The 16,956-nt window shown below is 55.0% G+C and overlaps 1 protein-coding gene across 9 annotated transcripts in view; it reads left to right on the forward strand.

The window, feature by feature from the left end:
* The window catches only part of RBM33 (RNA binding motif protein 33), a 110,613-nt gene extending 96,856 nt beyond the window's left edge, over positions 1-13,757 (forward strand). For 7 of the 9 annotated variants that reach the window (XM_045166494.1, XM_045166497.1, XM_045166498.1 and 4 more), the window contains 3 exons: positions 1,230-1,439; positions 7,705-7,793; positions 7,915-13,757. In XM_045166494.1, the coding sequence (XP_045022429.1) occupies positions 1,230-1,439; positions 7,705-7,793; positions 7,915-7,963 (348 nt within the window). In that variant the 3' untranslated portion in view covers positions 7,964-13,757. The remainder of the gene's footprint in view (positions 1-1,229; positions 1,440-7,704; positions 7,794-7,914) is intronic. The other 2 variants (XM_045166496.1, XM_045166501.1) reach the window with 1 other exon arrangement.
* Positions 13,758-16,956: the final 3,199 nt, after the last annotated feature.

A 16,956-nucleotide genomic window follows, 5' to 3' on the forward strand; every position in this document is an offset into this window, starting at 1 on the left:
GTGCACTATGCGCGCGGCTCTGCGTGGCCCCCTGCCCTCCCAGCTGCTGCTCCAGAGGCTCCTCTGAAGTTTCCTCCTCGGCACCTCGTTCACAGATGGGAAGCCTTTGGGGTGAAGTCCCCTGCCCGAGAAAGTGCCTCTGGCCCTGGTTCTTTCTGCACCGAGGGATGCCTTGTCTGAGCTCTGTGTGTGAGATGAGAGCTGTGGCCACCTTTCCAGGAGAGGAGCGTGCGCCATGTCCCGTCATGTCCCGTGGGGGCACCCCTCCCCACAGCTTCTAGTGAGGGGCGTCTTCATGGCCCTCCCAAGGCCCCTGCTCTCTGCCTGGCAGCCGCACGCGTGTGAGGAGGATGGCAGATGCCTGCTCTGAGTTCTCCTGGAAGCGCTTGGACCCTGCCAGTCCCTCTGCTGGTCTTGCTGCTGATACTGAGTAGTGTTAGTGTGAAGACCAGCCTAGGTCTTTGAAATGTTTAAATCACTTCGTGTGTGTTATCTCATAAATACCTTCTACGCAGGAGCAAACAGACTGCCCGTCTGTGCTGCGAGAGGCGCCCCCACAGTCACGTTCACCATACCTTCCGGTCAGAGCTTTCAAGAAGGTTCCAGTCTGAGTTTCCTTAAGTCGGGTGTTGTCCCTGGATGTGTGATGAGAAAGGCCTTAGAAAGGGCCCCCCCACCGTAGCTGTGCGCACAGATAGTGCCCTCAGGGCCCTTCAGTCACTGTAGTTGGGGTGCCGAGGAGTGTTGTGTGGTGGGGGTGGGGGACCCCTGCTGCAGAATCTGCCTTGCAGGACGGATACTGCCGTGGCCCACAGTGATGGGGAGCTGGCTGGGGGCAGTGCCGCATAACTTCACTGGCACTGCCCCCCACCCCCTGCGCGGGCCTGACCCACAGTGGGGAACTTTGGGCTCTGGGGACCGTGAGGACCCGCGTCATGGTGTCAGCCAGGCGCTTTTCTGGAGCCTGTGGTCCTGCTGCGTGCACAGGACGACCGTGTGAGCAGGTCGACTGGCACAAAGTGCCCCCTGGCACCGTGCGTGATGCCCAGGCTGACCGAGACTGCACCGCTTCCTCTCCTCCTCATGCGAGTGTGCTGGCCCTTTCTGACAGTGGGGAACAGCTGCAGAGGACCCTGCAGCCCGTGGTGTATTTTGGTGGACTCTGCGGACGTGCTCACGCTGTGTCAGACATGCAGCCTGACCCTGAATGGTTCTTCTGTCGTTACCAGGTGCTCGTGCATGGGAGAGGCCGGGGCCTGGCGGGAGCCATGGGCCGGGGCCGCCTGATGCCCAACAAGCAGAACCTGCGGGTGGTGGAGTGCAAGCCTCAGCCCTGCGTCGTGTCTGTGGAGGGGCTCTCCTCGTCCACCACCGATGCCCAGCTGAAGAGCCTGCTGACGTCGGTGGGGCCCATCCAGGTGGGCCACCCTGCACGTTCGGTCTGTGCCCTCTGTCTTGCCCTCCCAAGACTCAGTTCTTTAAAGCCCCTGAGAAGAAAGCTGAATGTTTTACCATTGTGCACGCTTGGTACCAGAACTTTTTGCCTGAGGGTTAGAGTGTTTGGAGTTTTTCAGGTGCTCAGAAACTTCATGAACTGTTTATTCCAGTTGAGCAAATTATCCTTTGAAATCCTGAAATTATCCTTGAATTCTTGAGGAGCGGCTTGTCTGTTATCAGACACGTTAAGCTTGTATCCACAGAGAGCTCTTCTTGGACAGTCTGTCATAGAACGGGTTAACCTGCAGGAACACAGCTGGCGTCAGAGAGCTTACGATGCTTTTACAAATACAGGTCTCCTGAGTGGAGATTCTCCAGCCGATGGTAGTTGAAAACCTGGGATCAGATCACAGTTGAGGAGTGAACCTGGGACCCCGGGCTGGGCTGGGGTGGAGTGGGGTGGGTGGCAAGTCCAGGCTTGCCCTGGGCCCCTGCTCCTGGCTGGCTCCCAGCCCCTGTCAGGGCGGGAGGTGGTGGCGCTCTTGCTCTCCACATGTGACCTCTGGTCAGTCTGGGCTGTGCTCCTGCCCCGCGGTCCCGATGCTTCTCCTGTGCGTCCTTGAGCGTGAGCCTGCGCTCGGGGTCAGCGCGTGATGGCAGAGCCGTTGCCGCTCACAGCGCCGCGCGACTAACCTGCAGAAGTTGGAGTTGGAGTGCTGCATTCTGGGGGCCATTTTTCCATTTGCCTTTTTTTTCCTTCTCCTGTTCTGGAAAGAAGGATTAGAGATCATTGGGTTAAAATTTAATGGAGGGCACTTGATTAATGCAGAGCAAAAGTAAAACTGGGTATTTAAAGGCTGCTTTTTATTAGAGAAGAAGACGGGAAGATAAGAGTGGACATCAGGTGCCCTTAGAATGCTGCCAGAAGGAGTCCCCAAGGGTGAGGAATTCAGCAGCTGCCCAGGAAGGCCTGTGGGCCATCCCAAGGGTCCCAAGGAGCCAGCACCCCTCTCTCCTTGCCAGTCTTAGTCCCGAGGGATGGTGTTGAGGGGTGTTCACAGGTCTGTAAGCACTGAGATCATATGGTGCTAATGTAACAAAGTTTGCCAGCATTAGATAGCTGAAGACCAATATTGGTAAGTTTAAATTGTGAGAAGATGCTTATAACAAGACTTCCATGTGGTTTAACTATAAATACACTTCAAGGCGGGTGGTGAGGAGATCCAGGCCTCCTGGCTGCTGGAGAGGCAGACGTCAGGCCTCTGGTGGGTTGGGCTATGGCGCCACCTGGCGCCCACGTGCCCTGAGAGCAGGCGGTGTCTGCGCCCGGAGGGCCCTGCCCCGTGCCCACCAGCAGGGGTGAGGGAAGAACCAGAAAGAAGGGCCTGTCTGCCTGTCCAGCATGCCAGGGGTCCTGCTCTTAGCGAAGGGACAGGCAGTCTGGGGTAGAGTGAGACTGCGGTGGCTGGCTTAATGTGGGGGGTGGTGGTTGGGGGCTCCGTGGACAGGTGAGCTTCGTCAGCTGCCGGGCCCTCCAGGATGCAGTGGGGCCGCAGGCGTCGGGCTTCGAGAAGGCTTCCGTCTCAGTCCTGAGTTTGCCATTTCTGGGGGTGCAGCTTCCCAGCCGAGGACTTCCCCCAGGCCCTGCACAGTAATGCACGTTTTGTCTCCGCCTCTGCCTCCGCTCTGGAGTTACCGCGGAGGTGGGGTGAAAGAAACGCAGGGTCCCCGGGTGCTGCGGAGGGAAAGCGTGTGCCCTCGGAAGGAGGCCTGTCTTCCCTGCGTGAGGTCTCTGGGGTCACTTCAGGCTGCCAGGGCTGCTGTTACGGGGCACAGGCACAGGGGAAGCCCTTGTTCTGGGGGTATCTTGGGTTACCTGGTGAGGAGGAGCCCCTTGGAGCCATCGTGTGAGGTGGGATTGTTTTGGAGCATCTCACCTCCTATGAGGAGCCCTCCTGCCTGCTTTGTCTGGTTTTGACGGATCAGGAGCGTCTGGGGTGACCTGGAGGAAGTCGGGATCTCAGTGGAAGCAGTTCAGTTATTTTGGAGTTGAGGACGTTTGGGGAAGAAAACACTAGGCGTAGTTAAATGTTGCTGTTCAGTCGCTGAGTCGTGTCCGACTCTTTGTGACCCATGGACTGCAGCACGCCAGGCCTCCCTGTCCCTCACCGACTCCCGGAGCTTGCTCAGACTCATGTCCATTGAGTCAGTGATGCCATCCAAACATCTCATCCTCTGTCGTCCCCTTCTCCTCCTGCCTTCAATCTTTCTCAGCATCAGGGTCTTTTCTAGTGAGTCAGTTCTTCACATCAGGTGGCCAGAGTATTGGCGCTTCAGCCTCAGCATCAGTCCTTCCAGTGACTATTTAAGAGAAATGTAGATATTCCCAAAACTGATGTTTAGAGCTTTAAAGAAAACAGGCGTGGCCACATGATCTGAAAATTGTTAACTGGAGGCTAACACGCACAGTTCTGAAAACACTGTTGTAAATGATTCTCCCAAAAAAGAGAATTCCAGGCAGAGCGCATGGTAACCCAAGGGCTGTGATCTGTAGGGTAAGTTTGTACACGATGAGAGTGAAAGGGGAACCTCAGAGTGTGTCTTAACTGTGTCAGAGCAGAAGGGGCAGCGCTTATGCTGTGGGTGAGAGGAAGCCCAGACATTGGAATTGAGGAAAAGACAGAGACTTGGCGTCAAAAAAGACCACATCTCGTGTACACGTGAAGAGGAAGCAGCGTGTGATGGAGTGGCCTGAGACGCCCGAGTCGCTGTTCCAAACACCCCATCACCAGCAAGAGGGTCGGGTGACCTGCGTCCAGAATGAAGAGGGCAGTGCCCCTGCACTACAGCCGAGCTGCGGGCCCTGGGGAGGAGAGCTGGAGTTGGGGCAGGCCCGCCGCCTGGCACGCCGCAGGGCTGCCATGTGAGGGGGGCACCCCAGCTGCCCCCGAGGCCTGGCTGCGCGGGCCATTGTGACTATAAATTTGATGGCTTTTCCCCGGGCTCTGCTGCAGCGTTTGTGTGTCTAAAACACCGAACACCAGCGTCAGTTTTGGCTTCAGTCGGTTCCTGAAGGCACTGGGAACTGTTGGCCAGAGTAGGGAGAGTAGTGTAAGTGATTTTCAGGACTGCGGGTTCACTTCAGAGTCCCCCCCAGCATTGTCGTTTATTCACGCACACAGACACCAACACAGGCTCTTCCTAGAAAGAGGGGGAACTTTCCCTGAACAGGGAAAGGAGACCCAGAACAGTGAGGACGGTTTTCTGGACTTGCGCTGCCCGCTGCCCCTGCGGTACTTGTGGCAGCTCGTCCAGGGCCCTGAGCGGGCTCACTGAGCGCACGTGCAGGAAGCCGCCCCGGGACGGCGTCATGGCTTGTGTTCTGCTGTTCACAGTAGCGCAGGTGTTCTCAGGAATCGTCTGCAGGTGTCTTGTCTCTGAGAAATGACAAGTATATCTGGGTGAGGTGGGCAAGTGAGCCTGTCCCCATGGGCCAGTCAGAGGGTGTAGAGTGGAGACAGAGTTTACCTCTCAGTTTGTTCTGGGTGAACTAAAGTGCTTGCTTATTTGGAAATGGGCTGCTGATTTGCAGGACGTATTTTCAGAGTGGAAGCTGGTGATTATAATGCATGCCCTTTAGTTTATAGTCCACGGGATCTTCTTCTATCTTCCCAGTAGAGTGATCGCTAATATTTGTCTCTTTGGTAGGTCAGAAATGGTAAAATATTCAGTTTTGGCAGTGTATTAATGTTTTATCTGAAAATAGTCTCTGTATTTTGAAAAAAAAAAAAGTGCAGAAATGTCAATAAGGGGAGGAAAAACAGATTTTAAGACGGTGTTCTTACTGCTTATGTTGACTGTGGAGAAGCAGCTCACTCCTGTGATTTAAGAATTTCATAGAAAGTTTACGCTCTTTTGATTGATACTTTCTCAATTAAATTGAGCTTTAAACCAGGTAGATAGAGATAAACAAATCTTACCTCAGATGCCATTTTATATGATAAGTGGTAAACAGGAAGCGTCATGTTTCATTCTACATTGTGAAGTCACCCAGAGGAAATACAGTCTCAACATGCTTTTTCTCAGAAGAAGAGCATGGTGTTTTCAAAATCCGGATTCCATCTGTGAGTCGTATAGTGTGGATAATTATCTGTGCCATCATAACAAACTAGTCCTCTTGTCTGTTCCTAATTGAGTGATTTTTGTAGTTTTCAACAGAATAAGTCTAGGTGAGCTGTGGTTCTTGTGTTGAGAGCTGCCGTGGCGTTGGCGGCAGTTGGCACGAAGCTGCGCCCGGTGCCCTTGAGCGCTGCAGCCGCGTGGCGGGAGTGGGGACCTGGGTCAGGAGGCGGGCGTGGCGGGGTGTCTGCTGCCATGCGGGGCTGTCCTCGTGACCGGAGGATAGCTCCTACCACGCTCCCCTCAGGGCTCCGCGGGTCACGGGACAGCCCGGCGTTTCCTCTTGCCTCTTCTCTTTGGGGGCAGCTCTAGAGTGTCAGCAGTTGGAGATGGTTGGAGGAAAAGACAGAGCGCGGGTGTGTGCTGGAAGCTGGGCGGCAGGTGTCTGTCGCGTAATGCAAGTGGGATCTCAGAGGCCAGGGAAGCTGTGTGCTGCCGGTGCGTCCCAGAGAGGCTAAGATTGAGCTTTTCTTGTCCAGCTTTACTTGGAGAAGGAAATGGCAGCCCAGTCCAGTGCTCTTGTCTGGAGAATCCCATGGACAAAGGAGCCTGGCGGGCTACAGTCCACAGGGTCGCTGAGGGTTGCACACGGCTGAGCGGCTTCACTCTGCCCAGTGAACTTAGTGATCAGTGAAATTATCAAGAAAATTCTTGTGCTTCTGGGTTTTGTATCTGACAAGAGGTGAATCTGCTGTTTGCTGAGCTGGCGTCAAGAGAACCTGCCGGTGGCCGCCCTGCACCGGGCGTCCTGGGCCTGCTGCCGGTCAGGGTCGCCTGGCGGCGTGCCGGGCAACCTGACTGCCCTCCATGCGGCCGGTGTGAAGCTCAGCGCCACGCCAGCTGGGCACTGGAGACTGTTTGTTTCTGTGTAAGCGCCAGAGAGCAGCTTTTGGGAAAGCGTTTCCTTAGTGCTCTGCTCACCGTGCTTACTCGTGGGGTGCTGTGTTTATGAGAGTGGGGGCACCTGTTCTGATACACAACGCAGCTCTCTCAACATGTTTCAGAGAGTTGATGTTTTGGCTAGGTACTTCTGTGGGAGGTCTGTGAACAAGTGCTTTAAAACGAAACCGCCACATGTGTAAACCCTTGTCAAGGGTGGTGTGTTGCTGCTGGTTATGTTTCTGGCTGCTGCACTTCACTGGGCAGAAGCCCAGGCACAGCAGACGGCTCTCAGCTGCCGAGTTCTTGCTGCTTGCTCAGGTCGGGTCCTCCAGGGAACAAGGTCTCTGCCGCCCCCCACCCCACCGGGCACTTTGCTCACTGCCCCAGAGACATGTGGCCAGTCACCAAAATGCGTGAGAAGGATCAGACTCTGGAGAGTGGGCTGGCTGAGAAATCCAAGTCCTCCTTTGGCGCGTCCCTCCCAAATCCTAGAGTGCTCTGTTGGAGCACAGAGCTCCCCTCATCCTTGGGGCAGGTGTGAGGACCATCTGTCCGTTCACGGTCCTGGCACTGGTCTCCTCGCTAGACAGATCTGTCCACTCCCCGCACGCCTCTGGTCTTCACTTGGGAGAGTAGCCTCGGAAATGGTGTTTCACATCCTAGGATTTAATTTAAGGTGCCGCTTCATGCTCCCCGACATTTTAAAGTGCAGAGTGTGAGCAGACAGAGCCGAGGGCTGCCCCGGTCCCAGCTGCGCCCCCCCGGCAGCCCTGCTCTGCGTGAGGACCTGGGTCTGCCCCAGCAGTCCTCGGGGGAGTGCCGCCCCTCCACCCCGAGCCCCTGGCCCACCTCGTCCCTCCTGTGTGAGTGGGGCCCGGGGAACGTCACCTAAGGGGAAGGGAGTCTCCGAGGGTGGGCGCCTGCCTTAGGCCTGCGTGAGCAAGTGGAGGGAAGGGGGGCAGCTGGCGGGCAAATGAAAGAGGGTCTTCACACCGGGCCTGGAGGGTGCTGAGTGCTGCTTAGGGCAGGGGCGTGGGGCTGTCTCGACAGGGAGCTTGAAGTACTAGTTTGTGTCAGGGACTGGCGGTCCGCCTGGACTGGAACCTTGTGTTAACCCCGACGGACCAGCGTGTGCATCACACCCTATGTCGCGGTGTCACGTGATGCACAGCCCCGCTCTGACACGCTTCTGTCCTCTTCCTGCAGAGCTTGCAGATGCTCCCCCAGCAGCGGAAAGCCATAGCCAAGTTCAAGGAGCCAGCGCACGCGTTGGCATTCCAGCAGAAGTTCCACAGGTAGCGTGGAGTCCCTGGGGCCAGACGAGGGTGGGCTGGCTGCAGGACGCGGTGCGGAGCATGCCGTGGGCGGTCCCACGGGGCGGGGGGCTTCACGTGTGTGCTGTGTGCCCTCCCGCAGGCACATGATAGACCTGTCCCACATCAACGTGGCCCTGATTGTTGAGTGACCTCCGCGGATGGGCTGACATGGGACGCCGCACACACACTGTGGAACTCCGCCGGAGCTGCGCGCAGAGGCCCCACGAGCCGAGTCTCTCCATCCACAGCCCTGCCAGGCCGTTGTCCGAGACGCCCGACGGCCCGGGGGCGATTCCAGAAGAGCTGGACTTGAGGGATGTGGCAGACTCGCGTCGCCGTTAGAGCGCTCACGTTCTGTTGCCGCCACAGAGAACTGCAGTTTCGTTTTCTTTTGTTTTCCAAGTGCTTACAATGCATGTAGACGTTGTTGTTTGTGATCTTACTGTATGACCGATTCCAGTGACTTAGTCAGGAGAGACCATCACCGTCACAGATTCTCAGTATTTTTCACAGCAAAGAATATTTGATAATGGTTGCACTTATCTTCAGTGCAGGCTAGACGAGTGTCTTCTCACCCAGCTTCACTCGCGTTCCTTTCTCAGAAGGCCCTCCAGGGCATTTGTGAAAACGTAGAGGCAAATTCGGGTGGCGATACCCTGGGAAGCGGGTGTGCGGGCGGCTGGAGTGGTGCCAATTGTGCAGCAGATTCTGTTCTTGTAAATATTCCCAGAGCGTCAGCCCAGTTCCAGAGGGAACACCCCTTTCTACGCTCTGCCCAAACACTACGGAGAAGCTGGTGGGCACTGGCGTGAGCCCCCGGGCTAAGCGCAGGTTTTGGGGCCCCGCTAGGTGAGGGTAGGCCAGCTGGAAGCTTGAAAGGACCTGTTTGGTTTTTTCCTCTTTTTAGACACAGCCCCAAGAGGCATAGTCATGCCACCGGCTCTGTGATACGTACGTGACTGTTGGGAAGCCTGGTTATTGCTGCTGTGACGAGCGTTTTCTTTTCTGAAGGCCCTTTGAGCAGGGGCCTTTGAGGGGCTGCGCTGTCCTTCAGCGGAGCCTGGAGCAGAGGGCTGCTTGCACGGGCGTGTGGGCGGGCGGCTCCGGGACTCGGGGTAGCTTCATGCAGGTGAGATGCTCGCTCCCCGTAAAGTCATCTTCGGTAAAATCCGTTCTGGGCAAACGATTACAGAAGTGCCTTACTGTATTTGTGCTCATGAAGGAGTCTCACTGTTTGGGTTTTTTCTAACATGGGGCTGAACTACTGGGGCAGATGATAACTGGGGCGTACTCAGACTTTTTAGCTGAATTTTATACGTAAGATTTCCTGTCACGTTTATTAGTAGAATTAAGGGAAACAGACGCCTGTGCTGGTTAGCGCAGCGAGGACCCTCAGCAGGGCACCCCTTTCTCAGCTTTCTCGTGGGGAGCTGAAACACAGGTCATGTGATCTTGTATCTTCTTGTTTTCACAGTTGAAATTTTATGTTTTTCAAATTAAGTCAGCAGAACTGCAGGGGAGTGTTGAGACCTGCGAGCCTCTGTAGCGCTGACCCCGCAGGGCGCCACGCGCCAGGAGGGAGCCTGCAACGTGAAGGTGGGTGCTCACGGCCGCTGCTCAGAGGCTGCAGTTCCAGGAAGCGGTAGGCACTGGTAGAACACCCTCGATTACCTCTTGCTGGGGGCGCCTGGCGCGTGCCCCCACCCCCCCCTCCCCGCCCGTCTTCACGAGTAGATGCAGGTGTGTTCACATGAGCATGGCTCGTGTGGCTCAGTCCACAGAGAGCTGGGTTGAAGCGGCAAGTGGGGTACTGCAGGCGCCATGCAGGGGGCTCCAGGCCACCTCCCCCCCAGGCGGCAGGGGGCTCACAGTTAAGGGACTTGTTCAGGGCTTGATGACGCAGTGAAATGAGCCTGCCGATTTTACCGCTTTTTGAAATAGTCTGAGTGTGCTATGACTTTGAAGCTAAAAAGCTGCCCGTTGTCTCCATAGCGTAGCTAGGCACCCTTTTTTCTAGTTAGTGATAATAAACGAATCCTATTTGGGCACCTTGTTCACGGCTACCCTAAGGGCTGCTTTTGTGCTGTCTGAGCCCGATGTGGTGCCCGGGACACGTGTGCGTCTGTAACTGTCTGCACACACCCGGAACATGCTTTCTCTGGATAGAACATTCTTGAACGGCCATCGGCCAAGTCGGCCAGGCCTTCCGTCAGGACCTGGTTAGAGGGGCTCCCTGTGGTCGCCTCCTGACACTCTGGGCCCGTGGGCACGGGCTGTCAGTGCCGGCCAGGCCTGGGGACGCAGCCTCGGTTTCCTTGAGGAAACTGAGAAGGGAAGGAAGCAGAATTAGAAAGGAGCGCTATTCCTGCCTTGCGCAGTGCAGTGCAACCAGACCACCGCACGCTGAACCCTCTGGGAAGATCTGTTGCAACCATTATCTTTGTTCTTTATTTATCATGCATTTAAAGTGAGATGCAGAAGCAGTTAACACACTATGTAAATATGGACCTTTTAAAATTAAATCGTTATGGGAAATGCTTTCAATTCAGCAGCATCGTAGCTATTTGTTAGTTCTTTTGTGTTGTCTTATCAAAGTTTAATGGATACAGTTCCATAATGTTGATGTGTTTGTGTGTATATTCGATTTTTATAAAGATGGTAGTAAGTCAATACATTTATCCTGATCTGTGTATTATTTGTTCACAAATTCAAGAGGCCAGTAAATATCATTATATCTCATAAGGTAAAGACTTTAGCGATTATGTGGAGCTCAGGTACCCTTTCTTTTCGTATTATCTTGTTTTGATTTTAATGCTGTAATATAAGTTCACTTAGCTACTTACTGAGCTAACCTTGCATTTCCGTTGGTCTGGCCACATCTGTTAAGTCTTACATGATATCCTTCTAAGGGAGAAATACCAGCTTTTTTTTCCGAAAGCAATGTTGAGGGTTCCGCCCTTTCTGGCGGGGCAGCACCCTCAGCAGGGCCTGTGCCCTCTCTGCACCGGGGGTGGGGGGTGGGGCGGGGAGGGGGGCAGGGGACTTCATCGTAACTGTTTCTGACTGGGGTCTTCTCATGATTTGTAAAAGGTCCTGGATGAACAATTGTTTGTGCTTAGTTCTGTAGAATTTCTGAATTGTGACAGAGCTTTAGATCCTGCACTCGGGGATCTTTTTTTTTTTTGTTTAAGGGCGTTTTGCTAAATGATGCAAGCAGGCTTTGTTGCTGGAGGGAGGCTGGGAGAGGTGACTAGGGTGAAGAAGGACAGGATGGAGCGCAGGGAGTTAGAGCATGCAGGGTTGGCCAGGAGCCTGGTCCTGACGCCCGGCGCTGAGGAGGAGTCAGCTGGGGCGGGCGGGCGGGTAGTGGTCACAGCGACGGCCACGCCAGGGCCACGCGCTTTGCATGCAGTGGACCGCCGAGCTGGTGGACGAGAGGAGGCCCTGCTGGCTGATCTGGATGGTAGATGAGACTTAGGGCCAGGTTGTTCTGAGAACCTGTCACTTCCTTCCTTTTTTTTTTTTTTTTTTGAATCTTTTGTAGTTTTTGTTGTTTGTTTTTTGCTTTTTATTTTTTAATTTCTCTGTTGTTTAATTGAAGGTAAGCTCAGTGTGCTTATGGACCATTGACTGCCAGGGACCCTGATAAGGACAGTCAGGTTTTGGTTGAGGTCTCTGTGCAGAGCGCCTAGAGCCACGCATGGGGTGTGGAGCCCCCGAGCCCCCTAGCTTCTGGCCCCCAGTCCCTGGAGTGGCAGCGTGCCCCCCGGCTGCACCCCACCGGGAGCCCTGCTTCTGCAGACCACACCCCCGCCTGGACCCCGTCCCGGCCCCCCACCGCAGCCCAGCTCCTTTGTCTCTGAGTGGGTGGGGTGCTTGAAAGGCATGGTTGACTTTTTTACAGGTTTTTCTAAGTGACGGTATTCTGAAAGGGGATTAACTAACCGAAGGGGTGGATGATACAAAATGGGACCAGGAGACACCCCTGTCCCCTTGGAGGAAGCCATAGGAATTACATCCGTTACAGGGAGAATGTAGATGTTCTCCTGTACTTAATGAGCATTTAAATTAGCCTTTTCACCTCTTTTTAAATCATGTGAATGATGTGTTGTTTTGGACATCAGTAAATATGAACTCTGCAAAGGCAGTGAGCCTTGACTTACTATTAAATCCTAAGGATTTTGTGTAAGGTTTTTTTGCAACCTGTTTAATTTTCCTCATTTAAAGGGCCCATGGTTCTGTGTCCTGGAACCGAGCAACCCTCTGATTCACATTGGATCCCGGGTATACCTGCTGGCAGTGTTTGGTGGGGAAGGGTCTTTGGTTTTACACGTGTGAAAAACCTGCTCTTTTTAGAAAATGTGCAAAAAATCTTACCTCTCTTTTCTGTGCTGTATTTTGGGAGGAAGTCTTTTCATTAAGATGAGGAGGCAGTACAGGTATTTTTAGTGAGAAGTTGCTTCTTGCTTTCACTTCTAACTAAAATGTAAAAAGGCCTTCATGTTGGTGCTTTATTTTACTAATTTTGAAAGGTATGTAGAAAAATACAGGCCTTTAAAAAAAAACATGATTGTAGTCTTTGAATTTTAATACTTTTCCACAGAATGGACAAACAGATGTACTGTTTTAATATATTCTGTATTTAGTAATTTAATATACTCTAGAAAGTAGACCTCTTGACATTCTTCTAGCATGATTTTCTTTTAAACTGTTTTTCATTTTAAGGGCACGTAATGGAACCTGATTTTTAAAGGACTGTTTAAGTTCTGTGCTCTCTGCAGTATTGTCTCAGGATATATAATTTATGTTTTTAAAGCAACATTTATATGACACACATTTATAGCTATTGACGGAAGAGCAAATAACCACTTGTTTTGATAACTCAGCTTTGCTTTTCACAGGCGTGGGATCCAGAATTGTTTTTTCCTCTGTGAGGATTTTAACTCTAAGGCTTTAATTCTGCTGTTTAATTTTCAGGTTCACCAGCAACACAGCCTGAAATCTGATTTGTTTTTTTTTCCTTTTCATTTCTGAGCTGGTTCTCTTTGCTGGGCTCCCTGTCTGGTCTCACTCCTGCTGCTGAGAGTCTGGGCCCCGTCAGCCAGGCCTCCTGCACACCCCTTCCTCCCCTCGGGATTTCCTGCTAAGCCCACGCCCACCGTCCCCACAAGCATGCCCTTCTCTCACTTGCGTTGCCGGCTGACCGTTCTCTCCTCCCGCTGCTGCCTCTGGTGACTCCGTCCTGGCCGCTGTGTCCTGTGTTGGCGTTGAGAACTCCACTCAGCTGTCGCGAGTCCCCTGCGCGGCGTCGTCTCACCCTTTGCTTTGACAGGTCTGACTCCCCGTTTGTCCCCCCAGGTCTCCGGCTGGCAGAGTAACGTCTGGGTTCTGTTGTTTGCAGGCGCCGCGCGGAGGCCGGCCCGCCGGGCACTAACCAGCCCTCTGTTCCCCCCTCTCCTTTTGCAGGGCCTCGCTTGCATGGTCAGTGTTAGGGGTAGCGCGCCTCTTCTTCCGCTGGGAGGCGACGGCCCGTCGGGCTCTGTCGCGCTCTGGCTGGCTGTGATCCTTCCTAAGCGTATTGCTAAGTGCTGCGAGCTGGCCTGGGCCGGCGCGGCGCAGCGTCTGCAGCTCTGTTTGTGGGGCGCACACTGGGATTGAGGAGTCAAGAGCTAAGCGGGTTGCTTCTTCTGGGTGACCTGCCCCGTGTCTCCACCCAGCGCAGCACTGCCACGTTTGCGGGCGGGGATGTTGCCTTGTTTTGCCCCGGTTTCCACTTTGCACTAATCAGTGTGGTAGCTTTATCAGGAATATGTGTGAAGCACCGTTGTGACATAGGTGGAAAAATGTATTCTGTGTGTGTCATCTGTGTGATTCCATGCCAAGAAATGTGTTTTGAACTGTATTGTAGTTTGAGAGATGTGTTAATAAATACCTTGCACTTTCTGCTTTTGTCCGTAGCTTTTATTCCCTCTCCCACTCGGGTTCCGTCCGTCCCACGTCTTCCCCACGTGGGCAGAGGCGCCAGGACCATCCCTCAGTGGACGGGGGTTGTCCTGAGGCCCCCGAGGCCCACCCGCTCTGGTCAGCTCTTGCCCTGAACAGGTGTCCAGTCAATGGAAGGTCAGGTGACCGACTTGCTCCCAGTCCAGGTCTCACGAGGCGACAGTGACCAAGCAGGCAGGTGTTTTGTTCGTTGGAAGTGGGAGACGTACATTCTCCTTTTAAATGTTTTGAAGCGTCAGAACTCATCTGTAGCCGTTTTTCAGAGGAAATCGGTGATCGTGACACCGAAAGTGGGGAAGGTCACGTGCCGTCGCCCGGTGGCTTCCTGTTTCTGTCGCGAGAAGCGGCACGCGCCCATGTACCTGAGCTGCGTGCCCGCCCTCCAGTTCAGGCTCCCATGGCCCTTCCCAAGTTGCTGCAAACTGCTCATAACTCATGGTCTTTAAATACTTTAAAAATAAAGCGCCCCTCAAAAAACATTGTTAAAGGAAAAGCTTGAGGAAAAAAAACCCAGAGGCCCCCTGCCCAACGCCGTCGGTCCCCCCGCGCTGTACAGGCTGGGGCTGGGCTGCAGCCGCACGCAACTGCCCCACTAAGGACAGAGGGAGGCCTGGCCCTAAAGGTAGCCTGACCCTCAGCGCCGTTCTCCCCAAGGTACGCGTGAGGACAAGCCCAGGTTTCAGGTAAGGAAGAAAGGTGAGAAGAGAGGCTGGTTTGCGGGAACACAGATGAAGAGGAAAGAGATGTCTCACAGAGACCAGTTCATCTGATTTAATGCAGTTTTTAAGCCTCAGTCAGAATCTGAAAGTACCTAGTGGTTCAAGTCAAGACCATTTTCTTCTATTTTAATCCATATTCCGTGGATAAGTCACTGTTTTTCTACAACCCGGCCTTTGCTTGGAGTGATGGGGATCTCAACACGATGGACCGAAAGCGCCTGGAGATGTCGGGTGGCAAGTGGTCTTCTTTGAGTTGGGGGAGCTCCTTGTGGATGGAGCCTGTGCACCAGGGTGCCCCTGCGGCCCCTGCGCCCGGGGCCTGGGCGGGGCTGCGGGGGGCACGTGCGTGTGCCTGGCGCGGGGCCTCCGTGCACACCCGAGGCGCGCAGTGCGCATGCGTCCTTCACTCTTGTGGAAAGGCCGTTCTCACTCCGTTCTCATCTGACAGGCTCTTCCTCAAAAGCGGATCTCCTCGTTTTCCAGGTAATTATTTATAGTCAAGCCTGAAGGGAAAAGCATGCTGTCAGAGTTCTCTAGGTGAGCGCAGTGCTTTCAGATCGTGGCTCCAAGAAGGAGAGCACGGAAAGGAACTCGTCTGCAGCTTGAGTGTGGCTCCCAGACTCACAGACGTGGTGACGCTCGAAAGCCGTGTTCTTCAGCTGCATTTCCGGTGTCACCTGAAGACGGGTGAGAGGCGGAGACGTTGACGTTAGAGCCAAACCAGGAAACAGACGCTGAGCCAGTCCCCCTTCTCCCACCAAGCACCCACCTAACCTGCGGGCACACCTGTGCCTGGGTGATAAAGGGGGCTTGCAGGCGGGGCCGGGTGTGGGAAGCCTCGCCCTCAAGCCTCTAGGTGAGGTGGGTGGGCCTGGCCTCCAACACCTGAACAAGGTCCCAGATCCCGGCGGGGGCGCAGGTGGGCGAGGAGGGCAGCGGTTTGGACGGAGAACAACCCACCTGGGCCTGATTCCCAGCTTAGGTCCCGTGCTGGTGGCCTGGTGGGGCGGGGCCCTCGGGGTCACGTGGGGGCCTACCTGACCAGGACGAGGCCCTGCCCCTGTGGCTTCCAGCTTCGAGCCCTGCCTGAGGGTGCGGGCCTCCTGGGCTGCTCCGGCCTTGGTCACTGGGCAGCTGGGAGGGCGGAACCATGGGACCTGCCCGGCACCTGCCCGAGTCCCCCGGGACGTCCAGTTCCCAGCTGTCCATCAGGCAGACCTGGAAAGGGGACTGCGTTTCAGCGCCACAGCCCTGGTTCTTGGTCTGCGAGACCAGGACCCCCTCCTTTTCTCAGGGCTACCTGCCTGAGGCCCGAACCCTTGGAGGAGCTACCGGGATCACACCTCCAGGGCACCGCCCATCCCATGGTCAGCTCCCACCCGGGGTCACACCCTCCCTTAGGGCCACACCCCCAAGGGTCATCCCTCCCAGGGCCACCAGCCACCCCCAACCCAGTCCCTCCTGCCACAGGGTCACACCCCTTGGCGTCACACCCTCCCCCAGGGCTGCCCCCTTCTCTAGGGTCACACCCCCAGAATCACATCCTTCCCCCAAGGTCAAGGCCTCCCCGATGGCCACAGCCTTGAGTCACAATGTCCCCTAGGGTCACACCCCCTGGGTCACACCCTCCCAGTTGGCTGACCTGACTCCTGTTGCTCTCCACCATCACTCTGGACATTAGGAAATGTCATTTCCCCAACATGATCGGCAAGGAGATCCAGTCAGTCCATCCTAAAGGAGATCAGTCCTGGGTGTTCTTTGGAAGGACTGACACTGAAGCTGAAACTCCAATACTTTGGCCACCTGATGCGAAGAGGTGACTCATTGGAAAAGACCCTGATGCTGGGAAAGATTGAAGGCGGGAGGAGAAGGGGATGACACAGGATGAGATGGCTGGATGGCATCACCAACTCGATGGACATGAGTTTGAGTAAACTCTGGGAGTTGGTGATGGACAGGGAGACCTGGCGTGCTGCAGTCCATGGGATTGTAGAGAGTTGGACACGACTGAGCGACTGAACTGAACTGAACAACATGATCTGAGATGGAGACTCAGTCCCATGACTCCTTCTCTTCCTCGGCCGCCCCTTACGCAGGCCTGGGCCATGGCCTGTGTGGACCCCTCCTGGACCCTGACCTGCTGAGCTCGACTAGCAGGTTCTTAGGGGACCGGGACCCCCAGTCCTCAGCCCCGCCTCCCCTGGCTGCCTCCCGCTGGGGAGCCGGCTCTTTGGGCACCCTCCCAGTCTACTCCCTGCCCTCGTGCTCGCGGAGCCACACCGTGCTCCACAGGACACTTGCCTGGCATCCCGGTGGTGGGCAGCCAGGTTGGCGGGCCTGCTTTGAATTGGCAGCCGCGGAGCTCAGGGAGGAGCCCAGGTGCCCTGGGAGGCCCAGCTGCATCTCCCGGTCAGGCCAGG

The sequence above is a fragment of the Bubalus bubalis genome, chromosome 8, assembly GCF_019923935.1.
Source record: "Bubalus bubalis isolate 160015118507 breed Murrah chromosome 8, NDDB_SH_1, whole genome shotgun sequence".
In the NCBI taxonomy this organism is placed as follows: domain Eukaryota; kingdom Metazoa; phylum Chordata; class Mammalia; order Artiodactyla; family Bovidae; genus Bubalus; species Bubalus bubalis.